Genomic DNA, 22211 nt, shown 5'->3' with positions numbered 1-22211 from the left:
ACAGTTGAAAGAGAACTCACTCTACCCGTTATTGGAATTAAATATGGCTTTAATTGTTTTACACAAATCCGGTTTTTATCACTGAATTGATGCATTTTAGGTTTCATATTTTGACATTTTATGGAAATTGTATTCGTATTTTATTTTATGACAATTTTGATATTTTATGTCTTGTAAATGTTACTTGTTATGTTGTTGGTCTGTAACCCTATGTCATGTGCTGCTGCCTTGTAAAAAGTTGTAACTTTTGTAGGAAAGTCATGTTTTTACTTTTTTATAAAAAGGAAAACTGTATTTATTTATACAAACTGACTCCATTGGCCTGTGTGTGTGCACGGAGAGGTGAAAGTGGTGCAGTGCAGTAGGTGAAATCATTGGTTCAGGCTTGCCGCTGACTGGCACTGCTCCCACAGGGTAAACAAAGCAGGCGGGCATGATGCAACAGCTGCTCCTCTGGGATACGACGGTTCATGAGAGTATCACAGACGATTAGAGAATGAAGAAAAACAAACAGAAGAAAACAATTTTGACGTTCAAAGCAAAAGTTGGGGAACATTTAAGAGCTCACAGAAAACCCAGGTTTAGATGGTGCAGCTGTAGAACAGTAGGGAGAGCGGGCTGGGGTTCAATCCCTGGCTCCTCCACAGTGTTAAGATATTCAATCACAAACTGCTCCTGGCAGCACGGTTTGAATTTGTGATTAAAAATCAGAGCAGGTAAATGAATAAATGGACTTTGAATGGACGTCAATACTAGGAAAGCACAGTATAAATATTTTTTTCATGTACATTTTTACAAAGAATGCCTAAATATAGAAGAAATTAAACAATAACATAAAATATACATTTATACACTGATCAGCCACAAAACTAAAACAGGCAACTGGTTTTAATCTGTTCATTTCAAGCCTTAAATAAATGGAAAATAACTGAACCTAAAATAATAATAAAAAATAAAAAACTTATTTTAAATCACATAATTCACATTCACAACAGGCCACATAAATCATAAATAAATACACTGACGAGCCACAACTGCGATACAAGTAACCATATGTCACAGTGTCCCTGCTTTAAGTCAAGCCAATCTTTCACTCACTCACTCATTCACTCATTCATCTTCTACCGCTTTATCCTCCACATGAGGGTCGCTGGTGCCAATCCCAGCTGACATAGGACTGTGGTAGGAAACCGGAGAACCGGGAGAACACACACACACACACACACAGGGAGAACATGCAAACTCCATGCAGAAAGACCCTTGTTCTGATCAGGTTGCGAACCCGGGTCTTCTTGCTGCAAAGGCAAATTGTAAATGTACTTAAAATGAGTAATAAACTATTTCAATATTAAGCAATAAAAATCAATAAAGACGGGGAAATGATCACATTTGCAATATACCTCTTTTTTTATTATACACATGGTCAAAAAATCTTGGAAACGCTTATAAAGCTCTTTGCCGCACATCAAATATGACAAGCAGCTTAATATACACACTCTGCTCGCAGCAACACCTCTGTACAAAGTTTCAACGTGACACGTTTCAACGAGAATAACACCAACAAAATGTAGCAGATTATAATCCGCGTTCAGGACAGAAAGGTGCAACTCGGGAGAAATATCGAAGGTAATCTAAGGTAAAGATATTTCCATATGGAATGCACAGGAGACACAGGCAAAAAGCAAGCACACGGAATACTATTTAAATCATTACAACAACAGCAGCATAAAGAGAGCACATGCAGGGACGACACTCCATTTAAATAAAGACGTGAAAATAAAGTTAACAGTGTTTGAGCGAAACCGTGCACACGTACACATTTAGAAATGTGTTCACGGGAGTAGAAAATTGAGCTCAGAGGATTTATAGTGTTACTGTATGTATATCTGATTGTCTCGACTAACACGTATGCACATCTGTAAAAAATATAGGCTCAGTGTAAATTGTCCATTACTGTCACATTCAAAAGGTAAAAAAAAACCCTCTTTGATTCACAATTAAACTGTTGGAGCTACAACAACACTGACCACTGTAAGAAATCACGCGCCAGCAAATATATCATAAGAAACGTTAGGTTTAAAACAGATTTAAATTTGTGAAACCCCTCACGATCATGTGACCTTGGACTATTAATCGCGCCACAGTAATGTGCTACCGCAGTAAATGAAAAGCGGCGTAAAAAAAAACAGAAAAGGGAATTTAAGCTGAAGTAAAACTCTGACTGTAATTAATCTCTTCAACAAGAAAAAGCGTGTGGATGTCATGAGAGATAAGAGTAAAGAAGCAATCATGATCACAGCTGAAGGCTTGAGAAACTCTAATGATCCTGACATCCCCGTCTGCACTAAAAACAAAACTACGAGAAACTGCACGGCGAGTCTGGAGCTACGTGGCAATGGAGTTCTTCACACAGTCAGAACCTTGATGTCCTGAGTGAATTTCACTGACAGTTTTTGCACCGAGAATATTTCTGTATTCCTTTAGTGGTCTTCTTCTAGCTGATGGGAGGTCCTGGAGGTGGCCTGTTATGCAGGATTGGAGGAGATGTTGGTGTCATAGAAACCGTCCTCGTCCTCAGAGCTTAAAGTGGAGGATCCCAGAGCTGCTCGGTGCGTGTGCTGTGACTTCCGCCTGACACACACACACACACACACACACACACAAACAAAAAAACACAAACAGCACAACATGAGTGACGCTTTCATACACTGCACTTGAATGGATGCAGGCCTGTAATCTTAGTTACTATTTAGTGCCATCTAGTGTAAAGGAAATACATGGCACTACTGACACAGTTTCCTGTTAAATACTGAAAGTTCAGCTGAGAATTTTAGATCGTTTGTGGAACAATATCAAATACATTCACTAGCCACATTATTAGGTACATCATTATTAGGTAAATCATCAATGTTAGTCAAATACATAGCAGCAATTCAATGCATTTAGACATGTGGACATGGTCAAGATGGCCACGCGGTTGGTATAGTGGTGAGTATTCTTGCCTTTGCAGCAAGGTTTTGCATGTGTGTGTGTGTGTGTGTGGGGGGGCGGGTTTAACCGGGTTCTCTGGTTTCCTCCACAGTCCGAAAGCATGCAGATTTGTGGATTAGGTCAATTGGACACTCTGGATTGACTGTGAGAGTGAATGGTTGTTTGTGGACTGCTGATCGCTCTATGTCAGCTGGGATAGGCACCAGCGCCCCCGGCAATCCTCATGTGGAGAATAAAGCGTGGAAGATGAATCTATTTTGGATAGATGGACAGTAAGTTGTTGAACTGCAATGAAAATGGTGAAAATGATTCTTCTCTAAATGTTTATGAGACCCTCATGTGAAGGATGTTTTTGTTCTTAGGTCGTGCCAGTTGTTGCTTATACTCATCATCTCCTCTTCTGACAGCAGCAGAAGACCTCACAGAGCACTTTATTAGGTACACATGATACCTAAAGAAGTGGCCAGTGACTGTATCAGCTGCCTTCAAATCTAAGGTTTGGGATAATAACTGAAGTCCTACTTGAGTTCAGACTCCATCGCTGTGACTTTGGCCTGCAGCACCTCCTGGAGCTCCTGCTGCTCCTCCAAGTCTCTGAGAACCTTGCGGCGGACTCCCTCGAGGCGCTCCACCTCCAGTTCACTCTCGTCGACCTGCCGCTTCAAGGCCTTCACGCGCAGGGACAGCTGGGGACGGAGAGGGAGACGCAGGGGGTTAGAGGGGAGCAGAGGAGGTCATGGGTGAGGATGTGGGGAGCAGAACAGGAAGGAGTAAGACTAAGCAGGTGTTAAAGCCATGGGTTTGGTGGATATGTGGTCAGGGCAACTATGGTCGGTAAAAAAAGGCAGAGGAAGGAGAAAGACGATCAGGGAAGGAGGTCAGAGGGCATTCTGGTGACTGAGTGAGAGTGGGAGTGGGTTAGAAAGAGTGCAGCACACATGAGATTGTTAGGCTTATTTAAAAGAAGCAATCAACCATCGACTATTCTTATTACATGATGAAAACTGCACAGTATGTAGATTAGCAGAAGAGAAACAGAGTCAGGAAACTGGAGACAACCACGTATTTGATAGTTATAGTGAAAACTGAGCCCATCTGTTCACTAAATGTGTCGCTAAAGCTTTTGTTTAAGCTCAGCTCTGGAATAATATCAAACGTCTAGTGTTAACTCTAGTGCTTCTAAACTCAGCTGTTACATATTACAGCAATAGTTTATTTGAATTATGAATTTTACGTTTATGGGTTGTGTATCAGTTTGTAGAAGAAGGCTAGCTGTTGTGCAAATAAACAGTTTTTCCTTTGAATGATGAAAGTATTGTTTTAATTGGTTAGTGTTTAACTAGCACAGACGTAAACAAAGATATTTACTTGCAGTCTTGATGTTTACCTGATCTCTTTGCTCCACATGCTGGCTCCTCTCCTGGTCTAACGTGGCATTTAGCTCCTTTAGTTTTCTCTCATTTCGTCGATGAGCTGCCTGGATGGTGGCCTTCTCTCTGTGGGGAGAAATTCAGAATGCACATTATACTACAACAAAGCTTTGTGCAGATAGTGGACAATTATCTTGAAGCTAGTTTTTTTTGTAGTTACTTATTAAATTAAATACCTGACACTGGTTGGACATAGCTTATGTCCAGTGTGTAAGAATTTGTGACATCTAGTGGTCAGCCTGCAGAGGACTCACCGTTCACCTTTCCTTTTTTATTTTTTTCCGTTTTTTTGTGTTAATAAGAAGGAATGTTGTTCTTTATTTGCATAGTAACCTTAAAAGGTTATCCATAAAGCAAATCCATTGCCTAAATACATATAAAAGGCTGATAATAAGGTTATAAAAACCTTTAAAACATTTTTTGGTGATTGTGCACCCATACGAACATATTTAAAATTTAAAACTGTAACTTTATATACAAATGCAGTTTCTTTTGTACCTTTCTTCACTGCGAAGTCTCTCCTCTAACTCTTGGATTTTGCTTTCCAGCAGGGTGATTCCAGCCGAGGGCCGGGTCTGTCCCTCCATGTCTGCCACACGAGACCTCAGCTCCTTCACCTGGGGGGGGGGTTGATATAGTGAAGCGAATATAAAACACGTGATTTGAGCGTTTGTGTGACTTGTGTGTCGGTCCTGGCACTGAATGACTGAAACGGTACCTGTCTCTCAAATGCACTCTTGTCCATCTCCAGGTCGTGTCTCGCTGACCGCTCCTGCATCAGGTCTGAGCGTAGCTGGTCCACCTGAGAAGAGGAGGAAGTGGTGTAAGTGAAAGCCATTATCGGTTCAACACGGAAAAGCCTCGTCCTTATTTGCATGTGTATTCAAATGTCTTTTTTCTGCGGCACCTGATCTCTGCTACGTGTAATGCGGTCGTTCAGAAGCTCCACGCCGCTCCGCTCCTCATCCAGCTCAATCTCCAGGGTCTTAATTCTATCCTGTTAACACGCACGCAGATAAGGAGATAAGGAGATGAACACATTTATTTTATTAGATCTTAGTGATACCTCAACTTCAAATACATGACTCGCTCCCGTTTTGTTTTTTATTTAAAACTGCAAACGCGTAACTTTTTACTGCTCCACACGACTCTCGCCGTGTTTCACAGCGTAGCAGCGCTTAGATCTTGTGTTGCCGTGCAAACAGGTTAGCGTATGACTGACTGAACACAAAGAAGCTTTTCAGAGGTGAATTCCACATCTCAAATAACCTGGTAATTAAACAGTTTGTCCAGATAAATGCTTCATGCTTCACGCACACAAACATGTGTAAATAACAAATAAAACTGATCTATACACACAAAGCCTGTTTTTAGATGCGGCGCACAAATAACACTAAACAAAGTATCAACTCGCAAATGAATCGTCAGAAGTTACACAGTCAAAGACCACTGCATCCTTAATTTTACTCGCACCCATCGACCTTTGACCTCACCTCCAGACTCCTGATCTCCCTGCTGCGATCTGTGTGGGTGATCTTCTCTGAATCCAGCTCACTCTCCAGGTGTTTGAGGCGGTTGCTGAGGAGGTCTCTCTCCAGCTGAGCGTTGTCTCTCTCCTCGCTGCACACCAGCAGGTCCTTCTTCAGACGAGAAATCTGGAGGAAAAACAGTGCAGGATATACGACATTTATCTTCCGTTCAGTGAAATCTTTATTTCTTTTACGTCTTTTAACATTTTTAAGACTCTTAATATACCTTTAACCTTCTTAAACCTTTTTTAACTTTTCCTCTCCCTCTGACTAAATTTAAATAACGGAAAGATAATGGAATAAAAATCTAATTCATTTGGCAGGTATTTGCTCATTAAAAGTGCAAGAGAGTGTAAGATTTTGACTTGGCAATGGCATTCAACTAGGAATAATCTCAGTTGAATCATTGAAGTTTAATTACAAACCATCCTGAGGACGATTCAAGTGTGTGTGACAGATTTTATGTGAATACATCCACTCGTTCTTGGCTCTTTCAGTCTGGACCAATCACCTCGTCTTGCTGGGCCTTCAGGTTGCTCTGGGTTCTCTGCAGCTCGGCCAGCCGCTCTTTATTGTTGCGCTGCGCCTCCAGCAGGTCCTTCCTCGAGCGCTCCCTGTAGTCGTCAAGCTGTGTGTGCAGCGCTACCACAGACTGACGGGAATCTTCCATCATTATCTCCATCTGACAGTGAAGGAGGCACAGGTGAGACAAAAAAAAAACATCCCTGCTGTAGCTGTGACCCTAACACCCACCTCTTTGTTAATCTTCTCCAGGGCTCGGTCCAGCAGCCTCTTCTGATCCTCCAGGTCAATCTTGCCTCTCCGCAGCGCCTCCCTCTCCAGGTCTCTCTCCTCCAGCCGCCGGGTCAGCTCGTCCCTCTCCTTGCTCAGACGGGTGGTCGCTCTTTTGGCCTCCTCCAGCTGAGACTTCAGGGAGCGGTTCTCATCCTCCAGAGCTTCCACCGCCTCCTCCGTCTCCGAGCTGCGCGGTGCACTGGAGTGAAGCCTCGTCTGTACAGTGAGGAAACGTTCTATTTATTCACGCAGGTCAGGGACGGCGTTATGTTATGATGGAGAGAGGCAGAGTCATAGAATGAAAGGTAATGAGGTAATGTCTCACTGTTGCACTGTTAAGTTGTCTTGCATTTTGAGAGGGAGGCTTCTACGAAACACACAAGATTTAAGCATCAAAGCACTTTAAACAGCTGTAATACGATGGTGTTACGCTCACATGGAGCACAATGCATATGCAAATGTATCTGGCAGGGATTAGTCTATTTTGAGTTTGTCTTATTTACTTTAAATTATCTCTTGTTTGAAAATAGCATCTGTGTGGGAGCACATCTATTTTGAACTTGTACAGTAAGCGTGTGTGTGTGTGTGTGTGTGTGTGTGCTGCTTTTCGATTTTTGAACTGTACCATTCGTGCCAGTCTTTCTCTGAGGCGAGTGTTGGCTTCCTGCAGCTCCATGTTGCTGCCGTGATCCAACACAGTCCTTGCTGAAGCTCCAGATGATGGCTGTAGTGATAAAGCATTATTGATTGAGTTTTGACATTCATACAAAAACTAGACATTTTACATTCATTCATTGTTTTAAGGCATTGGAAATACCTTTTTGAGTTAAGAATTACACGTAAAATATGGAACATATTTCTGTTTTTAAAGTAATATTTGTCTTGCTTATTCACACACATAATACAATAATGTAGACGTTGCACCTCCTTCACTTTCTCGAGCTCCTTTTCCAGTTCGGCTTTGTCTTTCTTCGACTGCTCCTTCAACCTGCTGATTTCAGACACAAGCTCCGCCTCCTTCTCTTCGCTGGCTTTCTTCAGGGCCTGAAGGGCTCTGGTCTTCTCGTCTAACTCGCCCTTTTGTTTGTACAGATCGGCGCGAGTCCGCTTCAGATTGTCATGGCAACGCTGAAGCTCCTTGGGATAAGTAATTAGAGATGAAAAAAAAAATGCATGCGTGAGCAAGAGGAATGTGCCAGGGTGCATAATAATAATAATAATAATAATACTACCGTGCCAAGATGAGCACAAGGCACGTGAGCGTGTGTGGTTTTTGAAAATGAAAGACACACAATCTGAACTTTTGACCAAAGGAAAGCTCACAGCTGCTTTAGCTGTGAAAACGTTCTGTAAGGGAGAGGAGATGAGCCCCTGCATTTCACCCACACAGGGAACATAATCTGTGTTCTGCCTCGAGACGAAACAGGAATTACCTCTTCTACAGAAGAGTTATCGTCAGACGCAGACATTTGTTTCTTAGTGGCGAGAAGTGAATCCTGAACATCCTTAAGCTTATTCTCAAATTCTTCCTTCTCCAAGTGGGATTTCAGGAGCCTGTGGAAAGAAGGTAGATATTAGGAGACAGTACTTCTACACACACACATTCACACACACAAAACTCATTAAAAGGAGAAACTCTGCAATTAAAGGATCATAAAATATTGATGTCACATGGATTAAAATCACTTGATAACAGACATAATCAGGTGCAACCTTGATTAGTTTGCAGGATTGACATGATTGGGTTTATTATCACCAGATTACAGTTAGTAGGATCCACCAGTCTGAATCTAATGACCAGAACAAATCGGCCCTGACACACAGAACAAGCCGTGCGGGGGGATTTTCAGGGAACAAACTCTGGTGGAAACTAAAAGTCTAAATCTACTCGGAGCAAATACGATGATTTTCTCTCTCACATTCGACTGCTGACAGGTTTCCTGCTCCTGCTGAGTGAAGAGTACAGTGAAGGAGGGCATGCATTAAAAATAACTCCAGAGAAATGTTATCTGGTGGGTGAGTGAGCCAAAAACAGGGATTCATTTTTTAACAGCAAACTTTTCAGTGAGCACGTCTTTGAGCTCATGCTCCAGTGTTGAAAAAAAAAAACCAGCAGCAACAACAAAGGCGTTTTTGATGCTTGACCAAAGTGGAATGATATACTTTGAGTCCAAAGGAATGGTATGGTTCCACAGTCAGGTTTGGTTGAGCATAAATTAAAGATTTTTTTTTTTTCCTTCACTCTTTGAAAAATGACTTTACCGCGTACTTATGTGGTTTTTTTTTGAGACAAACAACAGACACAGGGTGTGTTCTAAAACTTCAGAATCGATTTTTACATTTTACAGATGATTCTGATGTGTGTCACGTTTGTAATTCACGCCTTAAAACTGCAAAAGGAAGATCCCACACGTTGTCTAACTGTGTTAAAATACACCTGTATTTTAAATTCAAATAAGACGAGTGCGAGTGTGAAGTATTCATATTTGTCTAAGTCGTTTATGCTTGCGGTTACTTTTATGTGATGGACTTGAGAACAAGTGATTTATAGACACTAACTCTTCTCTGGTGTTGTGCAGCTCCTCCGTGGTGACCTCCAGCTGTGTCCTCCACTGCTGGCTCTCGTCTCTGCAGCTCTCCAGCTCTTCCTCCAGGGTCAACATGGAGGCGTTCACCCTCTCCCTCTCCTCCTCTATCTGCTCCTGCGACTGATATACGACCACAGCACAAACAGACAAAGCAACATTAATTGGCATCAATCTATCGCTCGTATGAACAGAGATGCAGCTTTTTTTTCCTCAGCCGTAGTCTTTCATCAACTTGCTGGATAAGGAATGACACCACACCGTGTCAGACAGGATCACAGGTTAACACAAACAGCTTCTTTAATCCTCTTCACGCCAAAAAATAAAAAAACTCATCACCTCATCAGATGCAACTGACAGCATATCTGCTTATTTCCTGCTCTCAGGCACTTACTTCCCTCTCTCCCTTCACTCTGCTGTTTCCAGAAATCTGCATAATGATCTATTCCTGCACATGCATATATGCTTCAAATGCCACGTGTGACAGTTCCTCAAAAATAGTCCACGGGTAGAATCACAAACCCAGGAATAGAAATTCTGCGAGAAAGGTTTTACATCGCAGTTGCACGTGGCAAAGCTTGTGCTTACCTTGGCTTGAACGCTACAGTGCATACTCTACATGAGCTCCCCCGACTGATCTCTAATTACATACTGTATGTATGAGGAGCTTAGTTGACAATGAAAACTCTTCTGCCAAAGAAACTTTTCCTGTGTTAACTAAACTGAACAATGCAGGCTCTTATTTTGACACAAACAACTTCACATAAATCATTTGAATAAAACACAAAGTGAAGCTGAGTAAGGTTTACGTTGAACCCTACCTCACATACCAACATGTGAGGTTTTTCTTTAACAAAGTTTATGATCTAAACATCCCGTTTACAAGACTTTCTAAGCCCTTGTAGTAAAAGCAGGGAAGACATAAAAAGAGGAACCTCCTTTTAAAGTGCTCTTCTCAACTGCATGTGTTTTTCTTTTGTGCTCCAGTGTAGCTCAGCGCTGTGTGTACACATCGTCTCGTTTGTTCTTTATTCAGTTTATTGCTTCACTCGCTTGAGTTTGTTCAGCGACACAACATTCTTTCCGCATTCTGCCGTTTAGTTGTTGTTGTTTTAGCTTGTTATTCATGTTTTATCTGAAAAATGACGGTGACACACACACGCGCGCCTCCTATAGTAAAGTAAGTGAAATCATAGATCTCAGAAATCCGATAACACATCAAACAACCATTTAAAAGCATATAATTGGAGTTTAAGTGATAAATAATGTATGCCCATTAATATTCTTGCTGTGATAATCATTGTTCTGCTTGGTTTTAAATGGGCCTCGGGATTAATCATAGTGTTTTTAATGACTTTGCTTCTTTACTTTGCTAATGACAATTAGTGAAGAGTCACTTTCATCACAGATCAAACCCGGGAGGATCTGTTCAGAAAAGTCACTTTCTCACATGATGGGCTTCCACAAATTAGTGTGATGGATGGATTAAAAGAAAAAACCAAACAAAAGACTGTGCCATCCACCTGTGTGACCTGCTCCATGGTTCTTCTCAGGTTGTCCATGTCTTGGCTGTACTGTTCCCTGAGATTCTCCATCTCTCTGTCATGGCACTCCACCTCCTCCTTCAGAACTCCCTTCAGGGCTGTCAGCTCGCGCTCGCGCTGGTGGAGCACATCCTCCTGGCGCTGACGTAACAGAGCAGCCTCAGCCAGCTCAGCCTGCAGCGTCATCACATCCTAAAGAAGAGCAGAAGTTCACATCGGTAACATAGATGCCAGTGTGTGTGTGTGTGTGTGTGTGCAGTGTTGCCTAACATCAGTACCGTCTGCAGTGAGTCTGAGTGAGGTGAGTTTTCTGAAAACCTCCTCAGATCCTCCTGAAGCTCAGCCAGCTGGTCTTCCAGTAGACGCTGGCGAGTCTCTGCAAGTTCTCTGGCCATACGCTCCTGGGCCAATCTGCACACACACACACACACACACACACTATTAATATTGCAACAGCAGACTCATTAGCAATCAGGCAATTGTGAAATGCTCATTAGGTAAAAAGCCACACTAACTGGAAGCTTATCGTTGGCTGTTAAGTGCACATGCATTAACATTCCACACTAAACAGGAACTCACTTCATCACATCACACGTTTGTGAAACTTACACTGACTTTAATTCATGTTCTGAACCCTAAACACAATTTTTCTTACCTTTAACTGCGTATTCAACAGAGACAGTAGAAGAAGTCGTCAAGATGACGTTTACTTGTAAACCATAACCTTGTTTTGTGTGGTCGTACGAGTCACCGACACATATAATCATTACAGACTCTGGCACGCAGGCCGCAGGGAGACAGTCTGAGTCACAAGAAGCTTGACCTCACTGACAACACTGGTGCCAGGTGCCACTTAACAAAAGGCTCACCTCATGAAATCGACACCCGCTTCTGTCTGAAATATCTTACAATAATGTTCACTCTCTTATCTCAGACTTTATTTTTTTTTATTCTTTTATGTTAGTTTATTTTTCTAAGCTGGTAAACCACTGATTCCCCAGCAGTTCATGGGATAGAGGAGCTGCTGTTTGACCGTCTCATTTAGTCGGTCGTGTAAATCCAAGCAGAGAAATTTAAACACTAACATCCAAAATGAACACATTAAACTTATTGAGGCAGCAGTGGATCAACAACTCATGTGTGCTGTGATGTAAAATTGTTGATTTTCCCCAATGGCCAACAAATTATTTAGATATCACTGATTTAAGCCAGTGATTCAAGCCTTTTTTTCAGTGAGGACAAGCGTCCATGTCCATGACCTCAGAACCGTTCAATTGAGGACACACTTACTCATCATAGGCCTGCTCCAGATCTCTCCTGCAGCGACCGAGTTGCTCCTGAAGTTCCTCAAGTTTGGTCTTTTGATGGCTTCCATTAGATCCTCCCTTATGTCATCATCAACAACAACAACAACAACACAGTTACACACATAAAAGTGTAGAGGACATTCAGGAGGACACAGACACAGAGAGCGAGAGAACTCAAAGAAACTGAGACAGATACAGTAGAGAGCAGAGGTGGAGACGCAGCACAGCCAGTGTCAAACTAGCACATGCATTATGCACTTTATATTACTTTAACAGTAAAAGAAAAAAAAAGAAGAAGAGTTCTTGCCCTAGTTTCTGACAGTCAAACGATATTGTGAAAAACAGACGTAGCCAGAGCACTCAGACACAGTGAGACAAGACCATCTCCCCACATCAACAAGCTTGTGACGAGCTGCAGGGAAACAGAGCCGCAGCGGCACTTCTTTTGTCGCCCACACCACTCGTCGGCACTCCTTCTCGCTGAAAAGGGGGGTTTAAGCGCAGCCTGGCCCATGAAACCATGAAACCTCTCTTATCCTCCTACACAGCCATTACAGGGACGCACACACACACACACAGACAGAAGAGACAGACAAAGCCAGGATCACGGGCAGTTTCATTCCTCCGGGGGACCTTACACTTCTCTTACTTATCAGAGATGGATTAAGAAGATACACTTCTTCTAAATCCTCGCAGGACGCTTTGTAGATAAACTCATTCTGGGACATTTCAGTTTGTCTCTATTGTGTTCACAGCGAGATAATTAACAGAAGATAACATGACTGAGAAGATGCATAAGCTCTTTTTCACGCAGAGTGAATTGCATCAGCCGTGTCCTTGTGTGTATTGACAAAGAAACATTGGAAATATTTAAACACAAATGTAATTTGTATATTACAAATGTTATTTGATATAATTCTTGTCTAAATAATATCTGGTTTGATCTTAATACTGAGGACTGAGGCATTATGAACAGTGATGCAGGAAAAGATTTAATATTCTTTCCCATAACTAGTTAACTAGCGAAGTCTCCTCCATAAAAACAATATCACACAGACTTGTGAGTGTAACTTTTTAATTATAGAACCAGATTTTATAGCACAGATGTTGAGATTTGGCAATAATTCAAACTGGGGAAGGTTTGATCTCCAAGATCCATGTTGGAAATTAGGGCTACATAATATATCGAAAAATGTATCGTCAATAGCAACATTGACAACATCAATATGAAAAATACATACACAGCACTGTGCAAAAGTCTTAGGACTCAGTCATTAGATCTGTTGTTTTAAGCTCTAATGACCATATGGTATAATTATTTCTCTACCACTTTATTGGAACGCATCCAGTAAAGAGGTAACATATGTAAGCAGGTTTAAAATAACACATTTATCGGGATAAAAACAGCTTGTGCAGGCGTTAAAGTCTCAAGTATTAAGTTTGACCTACACTTCAACAACAACCTGGAGTGCGTCTCTAACTAATGTTTGTCCTACTATTTCATGTCAACAACAAGGTCTATTACACCAGGTTTGATCAAGACATGCTTGAGCATTAAAGACACAGTTTTGTTAATACTGTACATAAGACCAACTTTCAGTCTTATGATTCCAGTCCAAATGCCAGTAATCCCAGACATAAAAACAACGAAGCTGCTGGTGAGACCTGAGACGTTTGCACAGTACTGTACGTGACGCAAAGGCAGCTCGAACTGTGATTAATGCAGAATGTTCCTTGTGCCACTTTTGTTTGGCCGAGTATTTATACAACAAAAAAAAAGAAGTAAAAAAGTATGTTTGTTCACATGGTCACGACCTGGAAATGTATGCAAAACTGATAAAGTGCAATAAACCGAAAAAGGGCTGTAAAGCAGTCCTTTGTGTTCCCTCCTTACACACACACACACACACACACACACACATACATCAGCTGTCTGAGGGACCAAGGTAATCTAACACATCACCATCTGAGCCTCGGTGACACATGAAAAACAAACAGGGTGTCAGCGCCGGGAACTCCTGGCTCTTCCTCTGATCCACACACACTGACTGGTAACACTGCATTAAACCACAGACATTAGTGGTAAAGCGTGAACCCTGCTTCACATCACACTTTGAAGTGCGGGTAATCCTCTTAAAAAAGAAAAACGCTCACCATGTGTCTGAACTGTGAGCTGGACATTGAATGCATCCCAAACTGGATGAGCCCACACACATCATGAAACCCTGCTCTGATCAATGTGAGTTGAGAAGCCTCACAGCATCAGGCTTCATCCTACACCTGGATGAGATGAAGCAGCTTCTACATCTACTAAAAGTGGACACTAGCATGTAAAACAAATGAGCTTTTGTACGACACAGCCCCTTTGAGGATGATCTGTACCATCCTGCAAGAAAAACCCCTCCGCTGGTGCAGGGTTCCAGTCCAACTCAATTATTGATGAATCTCAATGACTGCTGCCTCGACACACACTGAGACCAAGACGGCTTTCCTCTGCAGGTGCGTCGTTGCCGAGAGACGATGCATAAGCAGCCATGGACACGCGGCCGCTTAGAAGTGCATAACAAGGCATCATACATAATCAAGTGTGTGTTATTTGAGACGGCGAGGACACAAAGGAATTACTCCTCTATGCAGATTTATGCAAAAGTTGCACGTTTAAAGGCAGTGGTGCAAACATCCTCGTGAAAAACAAGGCTCGGCCCTATTTTAATAAGGTGTCAGAGGAGCACAAAGGAGCAGAGACGAGGAAATTGACAAGAGGAATTCTCCGCCTGCTGATTAATTTTCACATTTTTTGGACTGCCAAAGAGGAGCCTCTGAGGCAAGGCTGAATAAAACACAAACTTCATGTCCTCAGAATAAAAGAAGCGGCCACCAGCCATCTGTTAGCTTCATTACTGCTGAAGAAGACGCCGCTGCTTTCCAACCTTTTGTACCAACAATATGCTGAACCCACACACGGCACGTATGCTGAGAGAGGAGCGTGTGCCAGGAGAGTTACATGCAGTTTCTTAATTGTTATTCCATCCATTATTTTATTCTTAACAGTAGTTTTGCTGAACGCTCAGTGAAGAGTAGATTACAAATAACATACTGGGGCTTTTAATACTAACGGTACAGCTATGGTTACTTTTAAAAATTCGATTAAGACATGGGATCAATTGAATTTTCTGACTTTATAAAGATGGAGATGGTGAAATGTGATGGAAAACCACCAAAAGAGCTTAATCAACAAGGAACTAACACAACATGCTCATTTCCTAGTTTTTGCTGATTAGGTTTTTCTCTAATCCATAAATAAACACTGGCCAGTACGTGTGTGTGGGATTGTACCTTAGAAGTGCCAGTTGTCTCGTTTTCAGGGTTGACTTTTCTTCTGAGGGATCCCTCGCTCTCACTGGTGCTGATGAGAAAACATTACAGAGAGGATCAGATTCCATGTATGTATATATATATATATACACACACAGTAAAAAATACTTTTCTGTTTGTTGTTTACCTCTCTTTAGGGATGTTAAAAATAGACTTGACTTGAGCTTCCTCCACAACGATCATCTCTGTGCTTTTATTCAAGGTCCTGGGAGGAACGTCCTTCAAATAGGAAGCAAATAAACTTTAAAACTAAATTATTATAAGTCAATAACTCACCAGGCAACTATCAGAGATACTTACAGGCTTTTTAGCTATAGATGGAGGCAAGTTCTTGGTGGCAAACATCCCTGGTGACTTAAAGCTTGACTTCGGGGCCTCAGGAGGTGAAACCTTGGTGACAGACGCCGGTTGTCCGCCAATGCTAGTGCTAGATGATGTCAATGACTTGGAGGACGTAGATAGAGGAACAGCGTAGGGATTCACAGTGGGAGAGGGAGGAGATGGCAGGGAGTCCTCTTGCGTAGTATCCTTCCGCGCGTCGAGACTTCTGGATCGCTTGCGTTCGTCAAACCTGAGCCGCTGCCTTGCTCCTGAGCGGCCTCTAGTCTGTGGAGCGCTGCCCGGGGTCCCACTGTTAAACTTGCTGATGAGCTTGTTGATGGGAGCCAGGGAGTTGTCGTCGATCATGTCGACAGGCTCCTCGTCAAGTGATGCTGCAGGTGCTGGGAATGACTTTGAAGAAAATTTGGTGGTCAGTTTTTTCCCACTGTTCCTGCCCAAAGAACCGGAGAAACCAGAGCCGGTTGACTTGAACCCTCTGGGTCCCACACCATTTAAATACACAGGTTTCAGCCCTGCTTCATTATATTCCTCATTACTGGACCAATCTCTGCCGTTCTCTGCTTCACTGGCCGTTGCTTTGATTTTGGGAACAGCTTTGTGATTTTCAACTTTTCCTTTTTCTCTGGCTCCGCCTTCCTCCTCCCCTTGTGTTCCTGCTTGACCATCTCCTGGAGGTCGCTTCAGAGGACTCCCAAAGATCTGCCCGTCCTCATCCTCTGTGAGAGAAACCGGAGATTGCGCTGGGTTTGGAGCAGCGTTGTAGGGATTTGTAAATTCTGCTGGCTGTTTATTGGGTTTAGGGAGGCTGTTGTAAGGTGATGGCGACCCTGAGCCTGAGTTCTGAGAGTTTAGCTGAACCCCATACGAGTCCCCTTTCTCCCCATCTTTCAAGACCACATAAGGATGTCCAGAGATTCCCTGAACCCGCACTGCCACACCATACTTATTGGAAGGGGAAGTTGCGCCGTTTACTTTGGATTTGTCAGGATAAACACCTCCGGTGTCATCCAGGTCCTTGATGAAACGGATCTGAACGCCATAATCCACGAGCGCCTTCCTATCCGTGGAAAGAGTGCTCATGATCACTTCCTGGTGTCTACGCCCAGCAGCCTGGTCAGAGAGGGGGAAAACAACACAAATACAAATGAAGTAGAGTAGAGTCTGAGACGTATAACACAGAACACTTGCGTGTTAAAGATCCAGTGTGTAAATGTTAGTGATTTCTCCTCAGGTGGATGTGATTATTCTGCGTCATTTGAAAACAGGCTCTGTCAAGCAATACTATCAGACCTGACTGAGGGAGCGTTTGTGTGTATACACCAGCAGCACAGGGGCGAGCAGGGGTAAGAACCATCTAGAATTCATGTACCAAACTTTTCATGAAAGTGTTTTCAGTCACACTTCAACCCGTTTGCAGCTGTCTCGCTCTCCTGGAGCACTGTCCTGTGTGTTATTTCCACGTTTTATGAATTGGGACACACAGATACCTTTCCGTTGACCCAATATGTCCTTACATCTTCATAAAGCTCTCCCTGTTGTTTGTGTGTCTTCCTCCCAGGTGGAGTCGAACGCACTCAGCTAAAATATCAGATTGCGGCTATATCTTGATGAAGCTGTCATCTTCTCTTGCTGCTCAACAGATGAAATTCCTTCCCGGCTCAATTGTATTGTTTTTCATGTCATGCCAAATATGCCACTGGGGCATCTTTGTATGGGTGAAGGCCTACTTTGTTTCCCCAGAGGGTGTATGCTCAGAAATGTGGGAAAACAACATGGAAGCTTGTGTGTATGAGACGCCTCAAGAGAAGATAAACGTGTTGCATCTCATTTACATAGACGAGTTTTAACTAACTAAGCAGAGGAGGAGGGACACACGTCTATATGTCTGTTTTGTCTGAAACTTTGAACACAGAGGAACAAAGACCTCCTGTGCTGCAGGTGTCGCGAATGATCACCTGACCCTGTGCTGCCTTTTACTGACAAATAAATTACGTTCAAAGGACATTCTTAAGGATATTCCACTCATTTTTGACATAAAAGGTCAGTGGAATCTACACACTGCCTGTGATAGAAGTCATTTTTTTGTTATTTTAGATCCAACGATTACTGCTGATTTTATTTAAATATTTGTCCAACTATTTTGGAGGGTAACCTCAAATTGCTCGCACAAGCCTTGAACCCTTAGAACACAGAGCATTCAGGCTGCTTTCTTCCATTACTATATTCTAATGTATATACAGAGGCTATAAGATTGTGCAATATAGAGTGTCTTATATCCTTATCTCAGCACAACCTATAGGAAATCTTATAAAAATGAACAAAAATAGAAGAAAAATTAAAAAAATATGCGAATGAATCATAACTGACTGAATTAAACTTTTTTCTGGGTTTATACTTTGAGTCTTTGTTTATGTAGTGAGCATTTGCTTCATGCTCTGGCTGCTTTGTTCACTCACGCTGCTGTAGAAACATGCCGGCAATTGTTATTGTACAGTAAACCAGTCCTAGTATAATATAATATTACATAATTCATAAAAGTATAATATAATATAGCATATTTCTTATCATGTAAACTTTTAATTGATAGTCCAAATATGTGCAGATTAAATTTCCCTTTGTTGACTCAAAACAGCAGCTTCAAACCACCAGTGTCGGCAGTGCAGCCAAAGCATGTCCACACGTCTGCAGTGAAATTGAGTTTGGTGATGAACACTCTGAGAAGGTGAATACTCCTCCCTTTGTCCCGGCTCTGTGGACCATTAAACACCAGGGGCTATATCAAGAATGGGCCTCCGCTCTTTCTCCCTCGGCCTTTGCCAGAGTCTCCACAGTCACCAGACTTCAGAGTGGAGTCACTCAGGCGTAGACTGTTTGCTTTGAGCAGCCCTGACACACACACACACACACACACACACACACACTAGCTCACACACATACATGCCTGCATGCATGCACTCACGCACACAAACACACACATGTGCAAAGCTCGTTGCAGGATCTAATAAGCTTCCCTTCTTTCATTATCTCTGTCGGTGCTTAATTCATCCTTGTGTTTAAAGTCGTGCTATTACTACCCTCGTCTGTTTCCCACGTCCATTTGCAGTCGTGGATTCTCACAGGGCTTAAAATGTAACCACTGGTTATAGAGTAACATGCTGCACCTCAACTAGCAATGATTAGATTAGTGAATCAAAGTCAGTCTTTGTCTTTACCAAAAACATTCCTGGGATTCCCGACGTTGTGTTTACATTCGACACTGCGCGTGGTTTGAATTTATACAATAAAGAAAAGATTAGGAGGAAACCGAGAAGTATATATCTGCATTGGAATATTATCTACACACATGCAGTAAGACTATTTAAAGCATGACAAACTCACTCTCCTCTCCTAATTTAAACATGAGCAGGTTTGGAGACCATGTTGCACATACGATAACGACCTTGTTCACTCATATCTGTGCTGGTTTCAATAAAACAAGGATACGATCATCTATTTTACTGTTGCCAAGGAGCTCAGCCCACAGCTGCCGCTGGTCACTGCTCACTGACAGCTCCCAGGTATATAAATACTACTTGGGCAAACATGGATATCAAGAGAAGCTCAAGCTTGTTGTGCACCTTCAACAGCCAGTAGACGAGCAACCTAATGGTGACAACAGGTTCACCTCCTCTCCTGCTCCGTGTATCACAAGGAAAGGCTGTGTCAACAGAGACAGGAATGTCACTGAACGGGCTGATCTGCCATCACGCTTCCCTCTCTCCTCACCCAGTATTCACTTGTCATTGCCCTCTGGCCCTGTTCTTGCACCCTCCTCTGCTTCTCACCACATGTGCAATCTTCAACTTTGTCCCCATACGTTCTATTGTAGCATAGGCCGATACTATGCCTAAAACGGGAAGTGTTCAGCTAAAGAATAAAGAAGGAGAGAAATAATAATTAAATGTTCTGATAAATTATAATATTAGTGTAATAGTGTAATTCCAGGGATTAACTCCATATATTTACTCGCTCAAGCTTCTCCAATTTAGACATTTTCTTCTTTTCTCCAACGTTCTTCATTATAAATTTGCAATCGTTGGGTTTTAACAGTGGGTTTAATGATACAGTACCACGTACAACCGATCAAACTGGGATGGATGTGATTATTATCATCTAGTGTACTTGATAAAGCAAGAATAAAGCAAAGAAAAAATACTGAGAGAAATATTTGCTCACAGCCCTAAAGGCTCTCTGAAAATGTATAAAAAAAATACATAACCTTATCTATCTGATTATACTCCTCATATGTTTTGACATAGAAACCATATCAGTTTTGTTAGTGTATAGTATTATTGGGATGGAAGAATGTCAGCAAAACAGCATCCCCTAATTCACACATTTAAACCTTTAATGAATAAACTGAATAAACACACTGCAAGGTCACACTTGTTCCAGTTATCGCCATGTTGCTGAAGGTCTCGCCACACTATGGTGACAGCAGACAGGAAGACAGAAACCTTTTATTTTTTATTTAAAGTTTCAAAGACAGGTATATCCAGCTATTAGGTGTAAACATATTTCGCCAGATTGACTCGTTATCTAAACAACCAAACTCATGTCAGTGAGTTCAGATGAAGAAACCATTAGAGCAGAGTAGCCTCTCTGAGCACCTGTCTGCTCCCGGATCATTGCGTCACACCCACCTATCCGGTCAGTCAGTATCGGTGCGCGTCGAAACCACGGCGTTGTTTACACAAGCGAGCGAGACCCACGAGCTCCTACATAAACAACAAACACCGCCGCCGCTGCTGCTGCTACTACTTTCACCTACAATAATAACATGTCATATCCTCTTTACGCGGCGCAGTCTGATCCAATTATAGACAGAGAGGAGAGGAGCGCACAGTGCGCAGAGCTGCGTCCAACTGCGTTTACTGTGGAGAGTGAGACACAACAGCGCGTCTTTCAACAACGAGGGTTCGATGGTTTGGGTGATGGACACGCTGAAAACACGGCTACTAAAATGCACTCACAGCGCCACAGGTGTCCATCCATGTGTATCCTACGGGCTACAAACCAGCCCGCACTTTAGTCAGCACCAGTGCAAATGAACAGCACGCAGGCAGCAGCTGTGTCAACACTCACAACACACACTTTGATACTTGTCCAACTGTACCTGACTCCAGAAGTGTCCCTGCTCCTCCTCTTTCTGTCTCTCTCCTCGGTCGCACGCGCTGCTCTGTCCTCTCTGTGCAGACTTTGCCACAGAGCGATGCTGTTCCTAATCAAAGTGAAGACAGCAGAATAATTCACCTCGCTGTCGCTGCTGCTGCTGTTGCTGCTGCTGCTGCTGCTGCCACAGAAACCTGTTGCCAGCCCATCACACATAGTGTTCGTCAGGAGCCACTTCATTGGTGGGAGGTTTCCTGAGGAGGCGGAGCCTGCTGCATGAGGACTGCTTCAACTCTGTACTCACTTTAACATAATAATGATAATCTATTTGAAAATGTTTAAATGGCAGTATGAGACTATATTAATAAACAATGCCAACCAATATAAAATCAATATCAATAATCAATCAAAAAGATAGAGAACAAACACCAGGGAATAAATGGAGACTTTATTATCAATATTTTTGAATGAATAACTCACTAAGCAATGTTCGGCTTCTTAGTTAATATACCAAAATATGACCAACACATTACCGCAAACTAAATGTATAAAAACGGTCAATAATAATAATAATAAAGCAGCAATAAAATGCCAGATGATTTAGGATGAAGTTTTGCGTGTTTTTGAGTGAGTGTTGAAGAAGGCAGTTCATTGTGTTTTTAAAAATCCTCATCTTTTATAATCTTATCATTTAGCAAATCTGAGGCAAAATATTCACTGCAATTATGTTTGCAAAATGCATAACTTATGACGACACACAGTATATTAAAGCTTATTCTATAGATACTGGGAAAACTGGAGAGAAACATTTTCATTGAATTACAAAATTCACATATCTGTACTGTACTTTGTTATTTATATTTCTAGCAACTTTTATTTTACTCCTCTACTTTTCCTATAAATAAAATCAGTATTATGGTCTGTATTTACTGTATATAGAGCTTTTTCCAGGCTTGATGAGCTGCTTTATTCACACATCTTTCATACTCATTCACACACTGCAACATGGGGTTAAGGACACATATAGACTAACAGAGGCAGGAATTCAACCCACAACCCTCCAGTTGAAAGACAACTCGCCCAACCACTTTACTACTATGACTGAATCCTAACCCCCCCCCCATACATTCTCTATCAGAAAATGACTTCTGATAATACTGAT

The 22211-nt window shown here is 42.2% G+C and overlaps 1 protein-coding gene across 8 annotated transcripts; it reads right to left on the bottom strand.

Annotated features, from left to right (window-relative positions):
• Positions 1–1383: 1383 nt before the first annotated feature.
• On the bottom strand, positions 1384–21153 carry cgnb (cingulin b). 8 transcript variants are annotated; one of them, XM_044052921.1, is made up of 22 exons: positions 21054–21153; positions 15857–17008; positions 15684–15775; positions 15518–15587; positions 12165–12262; positions 11153–11285; positions 10854–11066; positions 9305–9453; positions 8665–8694; positions 8179–8299; positions 7670–7882; positions 7371–7469; positions 7071–7112; positions 6704–6961; positions 6462–6632; positions 5915–6076; positions 5329–5418; positions 5140–5223; positions 4920–5038; positions 4379–4487; positions 3514–3677; positions 1384–2631 (listed from the first exon to the last, which is right to left on the bottom strand). In XM_044052921.1, the coding sequence occupies exons 2-22, from the start codon at positions 16976–16978 to the stop codon at positions 2526–2528; spliced, it is 3645 nt and encodes a 1214-aa protein (XP_043908856.1). In that variant the 5' UTR covers positions 16979–17008; positions 21054–21153; the 3' UTR covers positions 1384–2525. The 8 variants fall into 8 exon arrangements, with proteins under 8 accessions (XP_043908856.1, XP_043908851.1, XP_043908849.1 ...); XM_044052916.1 differs by having other exon boundaries at positions 8665–8691; positions 21054–21080; XM_044052914.1 differs by having other exon boundaries at positions 12165–12259; positions 21054–21080.
• Between the last annotated feature and the right edge of the window lie 1058 nt (positions 21154–22211).

The sequence above is a fragment of the Solea senegalensis genome, linkage group LG20 (genome assembly GCF_019176455.1).
Source record: "Solea senegalensis isolate Sse05_10M linkage group LG20, IFAPA_SoseM_1, whole genome shotgun sequence".
Classification (NCBI taxonomy): Eukaryota; Metazoa; Chordata; class Actinopteri; order Pleuronectiformes; family Soleidae; genus Solea; species Solea senegalensis.
This window is presented reverse-complemented; position numbering and strand designations above follow the sequence as displayed.